The sequence below is a fragment of the Canis aureus genome, chromosome 1, assembly GCF_053574225.1.
Source record: "Canis aureus isolate CA01 chromosome 1, VMU_Caureus_v.1.0, whole genome shotgun sequence".
NCBI lineage: Eukaryota > Metazoa > Chordata > Mammalia > Carnivora > Canidae > Canis > Canis aureus.
Genome location: NC_135611.1, coordinates 116,095,820 through 116,115,410, shown reverse-complemented (window position 1 = coordinate 116,115,410; position 19,591 = coordinate 116,095,820). Strand labels below are relative to the sequence as shown.

Sequence of the window (19,591 nt, the reverse complement as noted above, 5' to 3'; positions counted from 1 at the left end):
TAATATTATGTAAATGTGTAACAACTGCATTGAAGGTGACAGGGAAGAAACCCTCTTTAAATAAGAGCTCTCGTTTATTTTCATCATTTGTAAGTCCTTAACAAAACATAAAGTCATTTTTGTTGAATGCTGCTATTAGAAATTCTTTTTTGGGGGATCCCTGGGTGGCTCAGTGGTTTAGCGCCTGCCTTCAGCCCAGGGCATGATCCTGGAGTCCCGGGATTGAGTCCCACATTGGGCTCCCTGCATGGAGCTTGCTTCTCCCTCTGCCTATGTCTCTGCCTGTGTTTCTGCCTCAATCTCTCTCTTTCTCTCTCTCTCTCATGAATGAATGAATGAATAAATAAATAAATAAATCTTTTTTTTTAAAAATATTTTATTTATTTGAGAGAGAGAGAGACAGAGCATGAGCACGGAAAGGAGAGGGAAAGGAGGAGGAAGGTTGAGGGGCAGAGGGGGAGAGAGAAAATCCCAAGCAGACTCCCCACTGAGTGTGAGCCCAATGGAGGGCTCAGTCCCAGGACCCTGAGATTATGACCTGAGTTGAAGTCACACGCTTAAACAACTGAGCTACATTAGCAATTTTATGATAAAACCCATCGTTAGGTGCCTCAAGGAAATTATGGAGTCATTTTTCCCCCACTTTCTATTTCTTGCCTTGAGAAATTTGATGATTCAGGGAAAGAGGAAAGAGAGTAGGTGGGGGGGGGAGTCTTGTTTGGTGTCCACTCTTCAGCTAGTTGAGGACTTCAGTTCACCTTAAGCAATTGCTTTTAATATAATTCCTGTTTTAATCTGTGCCCACATAGACTCTTGCCCACTACTACAGCTGGAATACTGACAACAGAATGTGCTTGTGTGCACCCCCAGGCCCAAGGGGCTGCTATGTGTAGGAGATAATATGCAGAAAATAAATAAATAAAATATCATACATTTTTCTGTAACCCTTCTCCCCTAGTAAATATCTTAACTCCTGTTAGCCAGTATTGTGTCACAAAGTAACTCATAGCTGCAAGAGATGCTGGCAATGTGAATAAGTGGAAAAGGGGAATAGGATTACCTTCCTTGGCTAGACCAATCATGATTCATCCTTGGGAGAAGGTATATTGTCATGTGAAAAACTTAAGGTTTAGTTTTCAAGAAAGAAGATGAGGGCAATGGATGTTGTTAGTAACATTATCTACCACATATGGCCTTTTGGAATATGCTGGTTTTCTATCCTTAACAAGGTATCAAGTTTTCTTTACAGAATTTTGCACTGTTGGTGCTGGGGAACTACTGAGACACCCCTCTTATTCAGCTACCCTCTTTTAAAGGTTGATTATAATGGTTCTAAGAATGTGGGGTTCCAGGGTCACAGTGCTTATTAGTGGCAGAGAGACTAGAAAGCACATCTCTGTGCCCCCAGGACACTGTTCTTTCCTATTATAACTCATCTCTCCTAAAGTTATTTTTAAAAGATCCTTTAAAGGGCAGCCCAGGTGGCTCAGCGGTTTAGTGCCGCCTTCAGCCCAGGGCCTGATCCTGGAGACCCAGGATCGAGTCCCATGTTGGGCTCCCTGCATGGAGCCTGCTTCTCCCTCTGCCTGTGTCTCTGCCTCTCTTTCTCTCTGTGTCTCTCATGAATAAATAAATAAAATCTTAAAAAAAAATAAAGTTAAAAAAAATAAAAGATCCTTTAAAAAACCTGCAAATGAGTGACAAAATAAATTTACAAGCCAACGGCAACCAAAAAAATTTTACTGAATAAAATAATAGATTAATTTTCCTTAATCAAACTAAAACTGGGAAAGGGAGTGTGCATGGGGATGGGGGAGGACATCTGCGGTCTTCATTATACCCTGTAGTAGTGCTTGAATTGATTGCAGTGGTATTTTTGATTAAATTTTATTTGGGGGAAAATAGTATGTTAATTTTTTTAAAAATACTTTATTTATTTATTCATGAGAAACAGAGAGACAGAGAGGCAGAGACACAGGCAGAGGGAGGAGGGAGAAGCAGGCTCCATGCAAGGAGCCCAATGTGGGACTCGACCCCAGGTCTCCAGGATCACTCCCTGGGCCAAGGTGGCGCTAAACTGCTGAGCCACAGGGCTGCCCTAGAATGTCAATTTTATTTTAAAAAATCAAATGGTGCTATTAGTTTAATATGAAAAACAATACCATTTCTTTTTTCCCCCATCCCTAATTCCTGTTCCCAAAGAGAACCACTTTCAGCTCTTATTTCTTATATTTAAGTTTTTCCAAATCACATATTTATCTTGCTATTACCTTGCTATTATTTGACACTTCAGATTTGTGTATATATATATAATATATATATATATTATATATATGTTATATGTATAACGTATATATATTACTGTGGCAAATAAGAATTTAACTGTCTTACCACCACCTATATCTCTGATACATATCACTCACTCCTTGAAAGGAAGTGAGTGATAATTACTCCTTTCTTGAAATATAATTTTATTACCATTTTGGTTAAATTCCGATTTAGTTGGTGATCTCTCAGTACATTAAAATACCTTAGGTGTTTTATCAATTTCATAATTTTCTTGGTTATGTTCTCTCATGAACTATGTATCTTCCTGTTCCTTGCTAACTTTTTTTTTTTCTGATACAGAGCTATTAAAAAATTCATGGGACATCTCCCACATATGAACTCCCATTCTTATCCACCTTATGCCTAAGCCATACATGATCATACCAGTCATCCTAATACCTGTCAGCTCCTCTGATGTGAATATTCTTGGCCTTTCTAATGGATCCAAGAATCATTTTACTATTGGGTATCCTTTAGTCCACCTTATGGATGCAAATTCCTGATACCACAAAGCATGACTGGTCTAAGGACTTTTCTTCTCTTTCCCAGCTCTGCCTTCTCAAGCCCTGCCCATTACCAGAAAGAAGAGGAAATGACTGAGTCCCAGGTAAATTTTAAGCAATATATTTGTTCTCTGCTTTATTCTACAGTGTAGTTTAAAAGGATTACAGCAATCCATACAGTAGTTTGGAAAATCCTATATAGATGAAGCATTTTCAGAGGAAGTAGAGTTTGAAGATTAAGACCAGGGAAGAGTTAAAATACGGTAATGCAGAAAAGTATTCATTCAGAGATATTAAAAGTTGGACTTCAGTTTTTAATTTCATTACTGTAGGTGAAACAAACCAGAGCAAAAATTCATTACACAATTTGCATTGTAAATAAGGATTAAAATGAACATTTCTTAGGAGAAGCAAGTTTTTCAAGGCACCTAGGTCAATGAATATATTTATAGTGTGATCTTTTGTAGTTGATAAAGCCAGCTATTTTGATGGTCTGTTTTGATAAAGGATAAAACAAAGAACGTATATTAAAATAGCTAGCATTGAAAAGAATGCAAATGAAGACTGTCAGAAAAAGGGATAAATTAGTATTTTCATACAATGAAAGACCACACAACAATTTTTAAAAATGGCAGATACTTGTTACTCACAACAATATATAAATAAATTTCACAAACATTGGAGTGAGAGAAGCCAGAAACAAAAGATATGTTTCCATTTATATGCAGTTTGAAAGCTGGGAAAACTAATCTCTTGTGATAGATATCAGAATGGTAGTTACTCCTAAGAGGATATTACCTAGGATATGAGAGTATTTTTTGGAGTGCTGAAAATATTCTTATTTTGACCTGATTACACAAATATATAAATGTATAAAAATACATCAGTTTGTACTCCTAAGATTAGTGCATTTTAGGGATGCTTGGCTGGCTCGGTCAGTAGAGCAGGTGGCACTTGATCTCAGAGTTTTGAGTTCAAGTCCAACATTGGGTGCAGAGATTACTTAAAAATAAAATCTTAAAAAAAATGTTAGTGCATTTTACCATTTATTGTATATGTGTCATAAATAATTCTAATGAACACTAGAATATCTGAAGAAATAGATGAGGTGTGTCTCTCAAATGACCCTACATAATTATATTTTTCAATGGGTAGTTGGTATAGATTGGGCTACAGTCTAATAATTTCTGGTAAATTATTATAATTTTAGTCCACTGAAATGTGAACAGAGAATATGTTTCATTTGGTTTACTGATGCCTGATATACATAATTTTTGTAAATATTTGTGGTTTTAATGAATTGAATCCATGGTTCCTTGTTCTTTATTTTACTCTTAGAATAAGTGATGTCTGCCTCCTCTTCAAGGATAATTCCTTTTCCTCAGAACTTCAGCCTTCATACTTCCTTTGGAACCTTTCTCTTTCAGATTTATCCTGCACTCTTAGCTATTAGCATATCTTACTTTACTGCCTTTTCACCCTCAGCTCATAGCTTGCCTATACCTGAGAAATATTGAGATATACTTTTCTTTGTGTGTCCCTATCTGGCAGCTTCTCTATATATCCAGTTTTTTCTTCAAACTCAGTTTTCAAAGTGAACACACTATGTAACCTGCAAAAGCAATAGATCAGGAATTTTTTTTTTTTTTTTTTTTTTTTTTTAGATCAGGAATTAGAATATTACTCTAACAGCCATGAGATTCCTTCTGCACCTTTCCAAGGTCATCACCCCTACCCCAGGGATAACCACTATTCGGCTTCTATCACTATAGATTATTTCTGCCAAAGTTTGAACCTTATTGATATATATACTCTGTATCTGGCTTCTTTTGCCTAATACTGTGTTTGTCAGATTCATGTTGAATTATTGCATGTAGTTCTAGTTTGGTTAATTTCATTGCTCTATATTATTCAATTATATGAATAAACTACAATTTTATTTATCCATTCTATTATTGATTGCCATTTAGGTAGATTTTATTTGAGGACAATTACAAATATTGTTCCTATAAACTTTCTTATAGATATCTTTTGTTGCACACATATACATATTCTTTTGTATATAAACCAAAAGTAAAATTGCTGAGTTATAGGTCATGTACATATGTTACCTTTTATTGATACTACCAAACAGGTTTTCCAAAGTGGTTGTCCAAAATTTCACTTTGAAAGAAAGGATAATGGGACGCCTGGGTGGCTCAATGGTTGGGCGTCTGCCTTTGGCTCAGGGTGTGATCCCTGAATCTGGAATCAAGTCCCACATCGGGTTCCTTGCATGGAGCCTGCTTCTCCCTCTGCCTATGTCTCTGCCTCTCTCTCTGTGTCTTTCATGAATGAATGAGTGAATGAATGAATGAATAAACAAACAAACAAATAAATACATAATAAATAAATGGAAAAGTCTATATGTTAATATCAGGTCAAAAGTCAAAACAATAAGCTTTAAACAAACAAAAAACCAGTGTTTTAAAGTGAGTGCAATAGATAATAAAGATGAGTGGTTTAGGACTGCTTCCTTATCAAATAACCTGCAGCAAAGTTATTATAAGGAACACTGAAAATAAGAAGACACATATCAGTAGGAAACTTTCATTGATTTGTCTTAGCTCATGCTAGATGAGCTAGACAAAAAAAAAAAAAAAAAAAGTATCTACCAATAATAATTTGTAGAGCTAATAGATTAAGATAGTTTATAGCCTGCAGTTACTATCCCTTATTTGGATATGAAATAACCTAAAAACTCAACATGTATTAGGCATGAATATAATTCAGTAAATTTCTAAAGTAGAAACTATACATGTGATAGTTCCACAATGCAATTAAATATGAAGCTAATAATAAAAAATTCAAAAAGAAAAACATTCACATGGGAATTTTTAAACTAGCATAAGTAACCCAGATCAATATGGACATAAAAATTTATGTTATAGAACATCTTAAAAATGAAATAATGCACAAAAGAAAACCTATAGGCTGAAAAAATGTTAATAAACATAAAGTAAATGAACAAAATAACACAGTTCTAGTAATTAGAAACAAAATGAGAAAATTTTAAAAGGAATTGGTAAGAATAGGGATCCCTGGGTGGCGCAGCGGTTTAGCGCCTGCCTTTGGCCCAGGGCGCGATCCTGGAGACCCAGGGTCAAATCCCACATCGGGCTCCCGGTGCATGGAGCCTGCTTCTCCCTCTGCCTATGTCTCTGCCTCTCTCTCTCTCTCTCTGTGACTATCATAAATAAATTTAAAAAAAAAAAAAAAAAGGAATTGGTAAGAATAAAATTCAAGTCAGTGAGTTAGAAAAACCCCAGATAGTGGAACTAACAAAGAGCTGCTGCTTCTTCTGTCTTTTTTTTCTTTTCTTCATTATTTTAAAATCTAGGAAGAGGGAGGGAGAACTAGAATAAGCAGCCAACATACCCAGCTCCCTGAATTAGCATGTTTTAATATTTTGTCATTTTTGCCTCAGGATTTTTTCAACAAAATAATTAGAATATTATACTTTGTCCCAGAGGCACTTTCATAAATATCATCTATATCCATAGAGTTTATGTGTTTATATTTTTACTACATAAATTTGTATATGTGAACACTACCGAATGTTGCTCTGTGTTTTAGATTTTTAAATAACAGGGAACCTAATGGACCTACAGTCCTGCAACTCACCTTTTTTTTTATTCCACATTGTGTTTTCAGAACTATTCATGTTAATATATGTATTTCTGGCTTTATGCCCTTTTCCATTGTTTTGATTTCCAGGGTCAATCCCACTCTATCTCACTTACCATATCTATATTATAATAAATCTTGATCTGATAATATAAATGAATCCTCCATCTTTGTTCTTTATCATTTCCTTAGCTATGTGTAGCTATTTCTATTTCCTTATAAATCTTAGAATTAGTCTATTTCCACAGTTAAAACTGCTGAGATTTTGACATTGAATTAAATTATGTTTACAAATATATTATCTGCAAATGAAAAGTTTTCTTCATTTTAAATCCTCATGCCCCCTTTTTTCTTGCCTAATTTTGATTGCTAAACAGAGTATAATGTTAACTAGATATGTGAAAGTTATCTTTGTGCCATTTTCGCCTTAGAGGTATAAATTCACTAATACATGAGTAAGTATGATAATTTGGTGTAGGTATTTTTGTAAATACTCTTCTTATTGAAGGGGAATTTCCTTTTATTCCTAGCCTGCTAAGAGTGTCATAAATTGGTGTTAAGTTTTATCAAACACTTTTCTTATTTTTTAAAAAGATTTTATTTATTCATGAGGGACACACACAGAGACAGAGACACAGGCAGAGAGAGAAGCAGGCTCCATGCAGGGAGCCCGATGTGGGACTCCATCCCAGGACTCCAGGATTATGCCCTGAGCCGAAGGTAGACGTTTAACTGCTGAGCCACGCAGGCGTCCCAAACACTTTTCTTATATATATATGATCTTGATCCAAGTTTTCTCCCTTTTTTTTGTTAATTTGGTCAGTGACAAAACTACCCTGTTTAACCCTGCATCTATGGTGGACGCATACCCACTTGGGTTTTAATTTATAATGTATATTTAACAGTCATCAGAACTTTCTTGAAAGCAGATTTTGTAGGTCGACTTCTGGCATTAGGAGGTACCAAGATACAAGTGCCTTGCAAACCTGTTTCATTTGGCAGAGTTCTTATAGAGCACCACAGGTACTCAGTGAATGTTCTTTTGGACAAGATGTCCAAAACTATGAAGTTGAATTTTGCCAATGCCAGTGCTATCCTAGTAAAGTAAATTTTGTGATTATAAATTCTTTGGAGAATTTGAACATTGTCTGAAACTCAGTTATCTCCTCACATCATACTCCATACTTTTTGTCCATTAACTTTACTCAGTGGTTTCATATGTATAAGGGTTACAGAATTACTCATACTACACTGAGATGTGCATTAAAAGTATGTTCTGATATTCTTTATCAGTTATCTTAAATAGAATGGAAAAAAAGGTAGTTTTAAAGCAATCTGGCTCAAAACTATACATCAGTAAATTGTTTCTTTGAATAATCAGGTTCCCCTCTGTATCCCTGTCCTCTGTTAAAATGGTGTCTGAGATATGGAAGAAGATCTCTATAACTTGGGGAGGAAGATGGGAATTCTTGCGATTCTTTTTTTTTTTTTTTAAAGATTTTATTCATTTATTCATGAGAGACAGAAAGAGAGAGAGAGACAGACAGACAGAGACACAGGCAGAGGGAGAAGCAGGCTCCACGCAGGGAGACCGACGTGGGACTCTATCCCGGGACTCCAGGATCACGCCCTGGGCCAAAGGCAGGCGCTTAACTGCTGAGCCACCCAGGGATCCCCAATTCTTGTGATTCTTCATGGATGTGTGCTGGCTGATATCCAGTAAATCTGCTTTAGCTAGCTTTTTCTTAGCATTTTGTAGCTGATGAATTTTTGTTATGTTTCATCTCAGTCATGGTACAAGGGCCTCTCCTTTTCAACTGTCCTCCTTTAGATCTTGCTCCCTCCAGAGAGTTTTTGAGTCTCTGTCATGTTCCTCAAAGAGTTCCTGGATTCCATATATCCCACAACCTGTGGGGCCCCCTTGTCTTCTCAAGGGCCCTAACACACCCTATTCAGGATGTATGCTACGATGGAAACCAAAGGCTACTTAAAATCCTTCCAACTTGACTATGGCAGTTTGCCCTCATAACTACTACTATCTCATTCCACCTTAGTGTGCTAGAGTGTGGGGAAGTTCTGAGCACACATTGAACTGCCTACCTCCATGGTCTATCCCAGGCTTCCAAGGGGAAGGAGAAGGTTTTCCTTTTTCAGCTTACCCTCTGTCTTTTTTCAGTAGAAATAAAATGAAAAAGGGGCATGAGAAGTAAGGAAACCTAATATAGTTATACATTTCAGATCCTGTGAGTGCCAATATGAAGCCTAACATTGTGTAAAAGAAGGCCTTGGAAGGTCTCAGGATATTGATGACAAAGTATATGTATTCAGACATAAGAAAATTAGCTACTAGAGGAAGAATATCCCTTTTTGTGCTTTTTCTTGCCATATTATCTGTTTTTCATCTGGAAATAACAGGTTCATTTCTCCAGAAACATAGAGCAGAGTGCCTGGGAAAATTAAATTGATAAGCCTATTGTGTGCTCTGCACTTGGCTTAGTCCTTCACTTGAGCTACTCAGTTCTTCATGAGGATTTTAATTATTGTTCAGTGTCACTTCTTTTGAGTCTAAGGAACTTGCTTTATTATTTCTGGTGAGGCCAGCCTGCTAACAGTGAATTCTCTGTTTTTGTCTATCTGGAAATACATTTCATATTTACTTTTTAAGGTGAAATTCACAGAATATAACATTTATTTTAAATTGAATAATTCAGTGGTATTCACTATGCCATTCACAATGTTGTGCAGCCACCACCTCTATCTAGTACTAAAACATTTTCATCACTCTAAAACCCCATGCATTAAGCATATATTCTCCCATTCCCCTAGCCCTTGGCAACCACCAATCTGCATTCTGTCTCTATAAAATTGCCTATTCTGTATAATTTACATAAGTAGAATAATATGTTTCCTTTTCTGTCTGGCTTATTTTATTTAGTATAATCATTTTTATTTTTGAAAGATCACTTTGAAAGATTAGTTGAGGGGCACCTGGGTGGCCTAGTTGGTTAACTGTCTGACTCTTGGTTTCAACTCTCGTCACGATCTCAGGGTCATGAGATGGAGCCCTGCATCAGGCTCTGCACTGAGTGCAGCGTCTGCTTAGGATTCTCTCTTCCTCTGCCTCTCCCCTCCCCCAACACCACCCCCAGCCTTTCTCACTTGTGTGCGTGTGTGCGCTCTCTCTCTCTCTCTCTGTAAAATAAGTACATCTTTAAAAAGAATTATTAGTAGATAGTATTTTCTCTTTAAGCACTTTGAATACATTGTCTCATTGCCATTTGGCCTTCACTGTTTCTGATGAGAAGTCAGCTGTAGTTTTATTATGGGCTGTAGGTAATGGATTTTCTCTTGCTGCTTAAAAGGTTTTCCTTTTATCTTTACTTTTTTAAAGTTTTATTTTATTTTATATTTTGTTTTATTTTATTTATTTATTGCCAGTATAGTTAACATATAGTGTTATGTTAGTTTCAAGTATACAATACTATAATTCAGCAATTCTGTATACAACTCAGTGGTAGTATACTCATAATCCCCTTCGCTTACTTTACCTATACTGCCCTACCCACCTCCCCTCTGGTAGCCATTAGTATGTTTTTTATTTTTATTTTTTAGTATGTTTTTTAAAGTTAAGAGTCTGTTCCTTGTGATAAAAAGAGTCTGTTCTTGGTTTGTCTTTTTTTTTTTTCTTTGTTAACTTTGTTTTTAAAATTTCACATATGAGTGAAACCATATGGTATTTCTTTCTCTGACTGACTTGTTTCACTTAGCCTAATACTCTCTGGCTCCATCCATGCTGTTAGAATGGCAAGATTTCATTCTTTTTATGGCTGAATAGTATTCCATTGTGTGTATGTGTGTGTGTGTGTATACACTACATCGTTTTTATTCATTCATCTATCAATGGATATTTGGATTGCTTCCATAATTTGGCTACTATAAATCTGCAGTAATAAATATAGGGGTGCATATATCTTTGTACATTAGTATTTTCTTATTCTTTGGGTAAATACCCAGTAGTATGATAACAGGGTCATAAGATAGTTTAATTTTTTGCAGAACTTCATACTGTTATCCACAGCAGCTTAGACAGTTTGCATTTCTACCAACAGTGCACAAGGGCTTCTTTTTCTTTACATTGTTGCCAACACTGATTGTTTCTTGTGTTGTTGCTCCCAGCCTACTAGTAGGGTCACAGTCTGATTGTTGTGTGTGGTTATCTTTCCATCTCACTAGGGCAAGGAATCACTTTGGAGTGGTGTTGGCTCTTATGAGGGCTGCTTACATGCCACCAGGCTTCTGGCATTGCTTTGGAAGGACTCTCACTAAGAGCATATTGCAGGGGCCAAATCCACCAGAGCAGGTGGGGGCCGTTCAGGATGTATGCTGTAAGCAAGTTCTGCTGTGTAAGGAAACCTAGAGCTGAGGCCTGGCTGGAAGGGGTGTGTCCACACAGGAATGTAAGGAGCAGGACATACTTAGCAAGTTAGGTAGGCACTACACTGGATATTGCTAATCCTGGAGAAGTTCTTCTAAGGATCCCTGCCCCTCTAGTATGCACTCTGAGATTAGTAAACAAATGTCCCTCCCATATCCCCCTGGAGTTTTTCAAACTGCCGTTTCTGTGTTGTACTTCTGTGGGGCTTTTTTGTGCTTTTTGTGGGGTGGCTCAGTTTCCTCTCAACCTCCTAGCTCTCCCAGAGCTGAACCTGCTAATTTTTAAAGTTCCAGGATTTGAGTCCCACTTATTGTAAGAACTCATGAATCTCAACCCCCCTGGTTTTCTTTTTCTTTTTTTTCTAAAGATTTTATTTATTCATGAGAGCTACAGAGAGAGAGAGAGAAGCAGAGACACAGGGAGAGGGAGAAGCAGGCTCCATGCAGGGAGCCCAACGTGGGACTCGATCCCGGGACTTCAGGATCACGGCCTGGGCTGAAGGCAGGCGCCCAACCGCTGAGCCACCCAGGGATCCCCCACTCTGGTTTTCAAAACCAATGTTCTGGGGATTCATTTCACTGGGCTCCCCAGTGAGAAAATCTGTTTCTCTCCCCTCTCTGTGCCAGCAGCACCCTTCCCTCCCAAATATGGTCCCTTGAGTCTTTTTAGTTCCTGACCATATCTCCACCCTTCCTGCCTTCTTTGATGGTGCCTCTTCCCTTTATTTAGCTGTGGAGAGTTGTTCTGACAGTCTTAAGGTAATTTTCTGGGTTACTTACACTGATGTGAATATTATCTAGTTGTATTTGTGGGACAGGTGAGCTTAGGGTTCTCCTGCTCCACCATCTTCCCTGGAAGTCTACTTTCAGCATTTTGGTTATTATGTGTTTAGGTTTGTATCTCCATATTTTATCCTGCTTAGGGTTCATTGAGTGTCTTGGATTTGTGTATTACGGTGGTTTTAAAAATCTAGGCATTTTTTTAGCCATTTCTTTCAATATTTTTCTGTCTTTTTCTCTCCTTCTGATGTTCATATATGCAGATGTTGATATGCTTATTGCTGTTTCACATTTCTCTAAGTCTGTGTTTGTTTAAAATTTTTTTTTTCTTTCTCTTCTTCAGATTGCATAGTTTCTATTGATCTGTTTCTCTTTAAGCTCATTGATTCTTCTGCTAACTCAGATCACCATACAACAGTTTCCAAGACTTAGCCAGCTGACCAAAGCTTTCCCATGAGTCTCACATCAGGTAGAAATGATCTAGACTCTAATACCCTCACTGTTAGTCTTGGCTGGGAATAGCTTGGGAAGATAGATCATGGTCTCAGCATGAACTCAATAGTGGAAGCAAGGATGGAATAGCTAGAGGATGTTCACCAACTGTGCTTATCAAAACTAGTTCTCTTGAAGGGGATCTAAGAACATACCTACGTGGTTGCTGCAAAAATAGTACTTTGAACTGCTCTCTTCCTGGCATGAGCATTTTTATCTGTCTCTAGAGATTCACCCTATTGACAGCTTGTGGCAGCAATCCTAGATAACAGATGCTTAAACAGGACAGAATTTTATTTGTCCCTTATGTAGAAGTTCAGGTACCAACAAACAGATCTAGTCCTCTATCTCCAAGGAATAGGGAACCAGAATCCTTCTATTCATTGCTTTGTCTTATTATCCTCTAATAGTTGGCTTCTGCTTCATTAACCCAAATGACTAGATTTGCCTGGCTATCTCATTTCCTTACTATTCCACAGGAAGGAGGAAGACAGAAAAAGTATGACCTCATCCCTTTAACTTCTCCAGTAGTTGCACATTATATTTCTACTTTCATCTCATTATCCAGAATATGGTTATATAAAAATACCTAGATTCCAGGGAATTGAAGAATAATCCAGGAGGCCATGAGCCTAGCCAAAATTTGGAAAAGGGATAGAGTATATATACTGGGATGGAAGAGCAATATTCTGTGATACAGTAGCATACTGTTACAGATTTCTTTTTTCATTTTAGATCATGTAGATTTCATATTTCCTTTTATTTATTTATTTTATTATAACTGGAAGGTTATACCTCTTAGTCCTCTTTATTTTGCTCATTCTACCCACCTGCCTACCCTCTGGCAACCAACAGTTCTCTGTATTTGATCTTTTAGATTTCTTTTTTTGTTTAAAGATTTTATTTATTCATGAGAGACCCAGAGAGAGAGGCAGAGACACAGGCAGAGGGAGAAGCAGGTTCCCCATGGGGAGCCTGATGCAGGGCTTGATCCTGGGACCCCAGGTCACGCCCTGAGCCAAGCGCAGATGCTCAACCACTGAGCCACCCAGGAGTCCCTGTATTTTAGATTTCACATAGAAGTGAAATCAGCTGATATTTGTTTTTCCTTCTCTGGCTTATTTCACTAAGCATAATATCCTCTGGATCCGTCAGTTGAAATGGCAAGATCTCATTTTTTTAAAAGATCTCATTTTTTATGGCTGAGTAATATTCCATCACATATATATGTGTGTATATATATGTATGTGTGTATAATGTGTATATATATGTATGTATATCTCATTTTCTTTATCCATTCATCTATCAGTAGACACTAGGGTTGCTTCCATATCTTGGCTATTATAAAGAAGGCTACAGTAGACATAGGGGTGTATGTATCTTTTTGAATTAGTGTTTTCATTTTATGTTTTGCTGTCCCAACACCATTTTTTGAAAAGATATTTTTCCCATTTAGATATTCTTTTCTGCTTTGTCAAAGATTGACCATATAGTTGAGGGTTCGTTTCTGGGTTTTCTTTTCCTCTGATCTATATGTTTTTGTGCAGTACTATACTGTTTTGATTATTGCATCTTTATAATATGCAACTTGAAGTCCAGAATATGATGCCTCCAACTTTTTTTTTTCAGTTGCTTTTCTATTCTGAGTCTTTTGTGGTTCCATACAAATTTTAGGATTGTTTGCTCTATTTCTATGAAAAATGCTGTTGATATTTTTTGCTAGCAATTGTATTAAATGTGTAGATTGCTTTGAGTAGCACAGACATTTTAGCAATATTCGTTCTTCCAATCCGTGAGCATGGAATATCTTTCTATTTCTTTGTGTCATCTTTAATTTCTTTTATCAGTGTTTTATAGTTTTCAGAGTACAGGTCTTCTGCCTCTTTGGATAGGTTTATTCCTAGGCATCTTACTGTTTTGGGGACAGTTTTAAGTGGGATTGATGACTTGATTTCTCTTTCTGCTGCTTCATTATTGGAATATAGAAATGCAACAGAGTTCTGTAGATTGATTTTTGTATCCTGTGGCTTTACTGAATTAATTTATCAGTTCTAGCAGGGTTTTTTTTGTGGAGTCTTTTGGGTTTTCTATATATAGTATCATGTTATCTGTAAATAGTAAAAGTTTTACTTTCTCTTTCCTGATTTGAATGCCTTTTATTTCTTTTTGTTGTCAGATTGCTGTGGGTAAGATTTCCAGGACTATGTTAAATAAAACTGTTGAGAGTGGACATTCCTGTCTTGTTCCTGACAGTAGAGGAAAAGCTCTGTTTTTCCTCATATAGAATATTTGTTGTGGGTTTTTCATATTTGGCCTTTATTATGTTGATACGTTCCCTCTAATCCTACTTTTTTGAGGGTTTGTAGAGTGAATGGATGTTGTACTTGTCAGATGCTTTTTCTGCATCTACTGAAATGATCATGTGGTTCTTATCTGTTCTTTTATTAATGTAAAGTATCATGTTGATTGATTTGTGAATATTGAACCACCCTTGCAACGCAGTAATAAATCCCAATTGACTGTGATGAATGATATTTTAAATGTATTATTGGATTCGATTAGTATTTTTTTGAGATTTTTTGTATCTATGTTCATCAGGGATATTGGCCTGTAGTTCTCTTTTTTAGTAATGTCTTTATCTGATTTTGGTATCAGGGTAATCTGGTCTCATAGAGTGAATTTGAAAGTTTCCTTCCTTTTCTACTTTTTGGAATAGTTTGAGAAGAATAAGTATTAACTCTTCTTTAAATGTCTGGTAAAATTCACCATGAAGCCATGTGGTCTGGATTTTTGTTTGTTGGGAGTTTTTTGATTACTGATTCCATTTCTTTGCTGGATTTTTTTTTAATCTGTTCAGATTTTCTATTCTTGTTTCAGTTTTGGTTGTTTATATGTTGGAGGAATTTATCCAATTCTTACAGGTTCTCCAATTTTTTGGCATATAATTTTTCATAATACTCATAATTATTTGTATTTCTGTGGTATTGGTTGTTACTTCTCTCATTTGCGATTTTATTTATTTGGGAAATCTCTTTTTGATAAGTCTGGCTAGAGGTTTATCAATTCTATTAATTTTTTCAAAGATATAACTCCTAGTTTTAGTGATCTTTTCTGCTGTTTTTTTTTTTTAGTTTCTATATCCTTTTTATTTTTCTTATCTTTATCATTTCCTTTCTTCTGCTGGCTTTAGGCTTCATTTGTTCTTTTTCTAACTCCTTGAAGTGTAAGATTAGGTTGTTTATTTGAGATTTTTCTTGATTCTTGAGGTAGGCCTGAATCACTATAAACTTCTCTCTTCTAACAGCTTTTGCAACATTCCCCCAAATTTTGGACTGTTGTGTTTTCATCTTCATTTGTCTTCAAATATTTTTTAATTTCCTCACTGATTTCTTTGTGGACCCATTGGTTGTTTTAACATGGTTGTTGTAAACATGTTGTTTAGCATACATCTGTTTCTTTTTCTCAGTTTTCTTTTTTTCAGTTTTTTTTCTATTTTCATACTGTTGAGTTGGAAAACATGCTTAATATGATTTCAGTCTTCTTAAATTTATTGAGACTTCTTTTGAAGCCTAAATGTGATCTGTCCTAGAGAATTTTCCATGTGCACTTGAACATAAGATGTACTCTGCTGTTTTTTTTTTTTAAGATTGATTGATTGATTGATTTATGAGAGAGAGAGAGAGAGAGAGAGGCAGAGACAGAGACACAGGAGGAGGGAGAAACAGGCTCCATGCCGGGAGCCCGATGCGGGACTCGATCCTGGGACTCCAGGATCACGCCCTGGGCCAAAGGCAGGCGCTAAACCGCTGAGCCACCCAGGGATCCCCTACTCTGCTGTTTTTGAAAGTCATGTTGTATATATCTGTTAGGTCCATCTGGTCTAATGTGTCATTTGGAGCCGCTGTTTCCTAGTTGAATTTCTCTGAATGATCTGTCCATTGTTGTAAGTGGATTTAAACCTTTTACTACTATTGTATTATTTATCCATTTTTCCCTTTTTTAAAAAAAGATTGTATCCATTTATTCATGAGAGGCACAGAGAGAGAGAGAGAGAGAGAGAGACAAAGACAAAGACAAAGACAAAGGCAGAGAGAGAAACAGGCTCCATGCAGGGAACCCGACACAGGACTAGATCCCGGGACTCCGGGATCACGCCCTGGACTGAAGGCAGGTGCCAAACTGCTGAGCCACCCAGGCTGCCCTGACTGGTTCTTTTTCATACTTTTTATCCCTTCCTTGACTTCTGAGATCATCCACCCTTTTCTCATGTCCAGTCAGAATCTTTATGATCATTACTTTGGATTCTTTATCAAGTTTATTGCTTATCTCCATTTAGTTTCACTTTTTTACTCTGATTTTGTCTTGTACTTTCATTTGGGACATAGTCTTCCGTCTCATTTCTAACTTTCTGTGTACTTTTTGTGTATATATTAAGTAGGTCAGCTACATCTCTTGGTCTTGAAAGTTGAGGACTACTGTAGAAGTAGTCTGGTTCCGGGCAGCCCTTGTGGCTCAGCAGTTTAGCGCTGCCTTCAGTCCAGGGTGTGATCCCGGAGAGCTGGGATCGAATCCCACGTCAGGCTCCCAGCATGGAGCCTGCTTCTCCCTCTGCCTGTGTCTCTGCCTCTCTCTCTCTCTCTCTCTGTGTCTCTATGAATAAATAAATAGAATGTTTATAAAAATAAAGTAGTCTGGTTCCCTATAATGCAACCCTTACTGGTGAGTAGGACCAAGGTGCTCCAGTGGTGTCCTCTCTGTAGGCTTCATGCTCCCTCCTCTTGTGCCTAGCTGTATTTGCCTTCAGCCAAGCTATTTGCAATGACCTGCTTTGCTTGTGGGCACACTGAGCAGGATTTTCTCCCTGAATTGTTGAGGGACCTGGCTGCCACCAACATGGGCTTGTTGCTGAGTAGGGCAAACTTTTAGCCTGCCTGTCTACAATTAGCCTGTCGCATCTGCAGGCAAACTGAAGGGCAGGGTTTGCTGCCTGCACAACAGCTAAGAGATCCTTCTGCAGGAACTGCATGTGCACTGGTGTGTGGGGCTATTGGTCTTCCTCCCCAGGGCAAGAGTCAGTTAGGAGTGGCACAAGTCTGTCCAGAGCTGTCTGCCAGGGAGAGGAGGTAGGAGCTGTTTCCGAGGGATGCCTACTGAGGTGGATGAGGTGGATGGGGAAGGTTGACAGGGGGACCTCAGGTTGGGGCACAGTACTAGCAGGGTAGATAGAGAGGGTTAGTGTTGGCTTTCACAAGCCTCTGGTTTATCTGGGTTGGGGGAGGGGAAGAGAAATGGCTCTTACCAGCATTTTTGTTCCCTGTCCCTCCAGCACACTTTCTAAGATTAGTCAATAATCTTCACATATACTCCAAGCACTACTGTTTCTGTGCTATGTCTCAGGCCAATTAGTATTCTGGCTCTTTCAAGGGCAACTTCCTACTGCCCTCCAGCTCTCCTGGAGCTAATCCCACTGATTTTTAAAGCTCCTGAAGTTAAGCCCTGCTGGTTTTCAAGTCTAGGGTTTATGGGGACTCTTCCCAGTGCAGATCTCCAGTACCTGGGGTGCTTGGTATGGGGTCTGATCCTATCACTTCTCCATGCTTGTGATGTCCCTCAAGTTTATGGTTAGTCATTCATGCCAGAGGTTTGGTTCTCAACCACATGTCCATTTCTCTTACCCTTTCAAAGGCCTTCTCTCTATAATTGGCTGTGGAAGGCCTGTTCTATCAGTCTTCACATTATTTTCAGTTAGTCGCTTAGATGTAGCTGTTTCCTCAGTAGGATGAGGTGGTGAGCTCAGGATCACCCTACTCTGCCATCTTTCCTCCTTCTTCCCATATTACCTTTGAAATTATTCATTTTCTTTTTGAATTCTCTCAGTCTTGAGCCTGGGTGCAGTTAGGATTTTCTTACCAAATCTGCCGTGTTGGTTTTTAAGTTTTATTTACTAGTTTATTGGTCCATCTTCCTGAGGAGAAATCGGAGGCTGAGGCAGTATTATGAAGAGAATTCATCTATTTTTTTAAAAAAGATTTTACTGGGCAGCCCCAGTGGCGCAGCGGTTTAGTGCCGCCTGCAGCCCAGGGCATGATCCTGGAGACCCTAGATCGAGTCCCATGTCAGGCTCTCTGCATGGAGCCTGCTTCTCCCTCTGCCTGTGTCTCTGCCTCTCTTTCTCTCCCTGCATCTCTATGAATAAATAAATAAAATCTTTAAAAAAAATAAAATAAAAAAGATTTTACTTATTTGACACAGAGAGAGTGAAAGAGCGCAAGCAGGGGAAGTAGCAGAGGGAGAGGGAGAAGCTAGGCTCCCTGCTGAGTAGGGAGCCCAACATGGGGCTCAATCCCAGAACCCTGGGACCGTGACCTGAGCCAAAGGCAGATGCTCAACTGACTGAGCCACCCAGGCACCCCAAGAATTCATCTTATATGTTCCTGTCCTTCACTGTGATTAGTGAAACCATTATACAAGGACCAGCTTTCTCCATTATGTTTTCTCCTCAGCTCTACTTTTTTTTTTTTTTTTTCTTCAGCTCTTCTTCTTAACTAAGTGCTTTGTCCAAGCTTAGTTTGGTCTTTATCCCAGTTAAGGGGAATTTTCAACAACTCCCAGAATTTCAGGGTCTTAAAAATATAACACTTTGCTTTCTTTTTAACAAATTTTTTTCTTTAGCTTTATTGAGATACTTTACATAGAATACTGTGTTAGTTTAAAATGTACAGTGGTGGGGTACCTCATTGTCTCAATCAGTAGAACATGCAGCTCTTGTTCTCAGAGTTGTGAGTTTGACCTTCACATTGGACATAGAGCTTACTTAAAAAAATAATAAAAGGTTTTGATTTGAGATACTTGTATATTACAAAATCATTACCTCCACAGGATCAGCTAACATCTCCATCTTGTCACATAATTTCCATCTTTTTTTTTATGTTCAGAACATTTAAGACCTACTCTCTTAGCAAATTCCAAGTATATAATACGTATTCTTAACTGTAATCACCTTGTTCTGTAAATTAAATCCCTAGAAATTACTCACCTTATAATTAGAAGTTTATACCCATTGACTGACATCTCCCCGCTTCCCCCACTTCCCAAACCCTGGTACCACCACTCTACTCTGTTTCTAAGAATTTGGCTTTTTAAGATTTCACATAAGTGAGATCATAGGGTATTTGTCTTTCTCTCTCTCACTTATTTCACTTAGCATAATATCCTCAGGGTCTACCCATATTGCAGATGGCAGGATTTCCTTTCCTCATGGCTGAATAATACTGCATTGTGTGTATGTGTGTGCGTCTGTGTGTGTACATACCATATCTTCTTTTTATTTATTCAATCATAGACATTTAGGTTGTTTCCATATCTTGGCTATTGTGAATAATGCTACA

At 37.8% G+C, this 19,591-nt stretch overlaps 2 protein-coding genes across 3 annotated transcripts in view; one reads left to right on the top strand and one right to left on the bottom strand.

Annotated features, from left to right (window-relative positions):
* The window catches only part of ZNF570 (zinc finger protein 570), a 131,499-nt gene that overhangs the window by 45,582 nt on the left and 66,326 nt on the right, over positions 1 to 19,591 (bottom strand). The window lies entirely within an intron of this gene.
* Positions 1 to 19,591, top strand: part of LOC144313090 (uncharacterized) — a 51,546-nt gene that overhangs the window by 12,492 nt on the left and 19,463 nt on the right. The window contains 1 exon segment of the mRNA XM_077896407.1: positions 2,878 to 2,935. Within this exon segment, the coding sequence (XP_077752533.1) occupies positions 2,878 to 2,935 (58 nt within the window).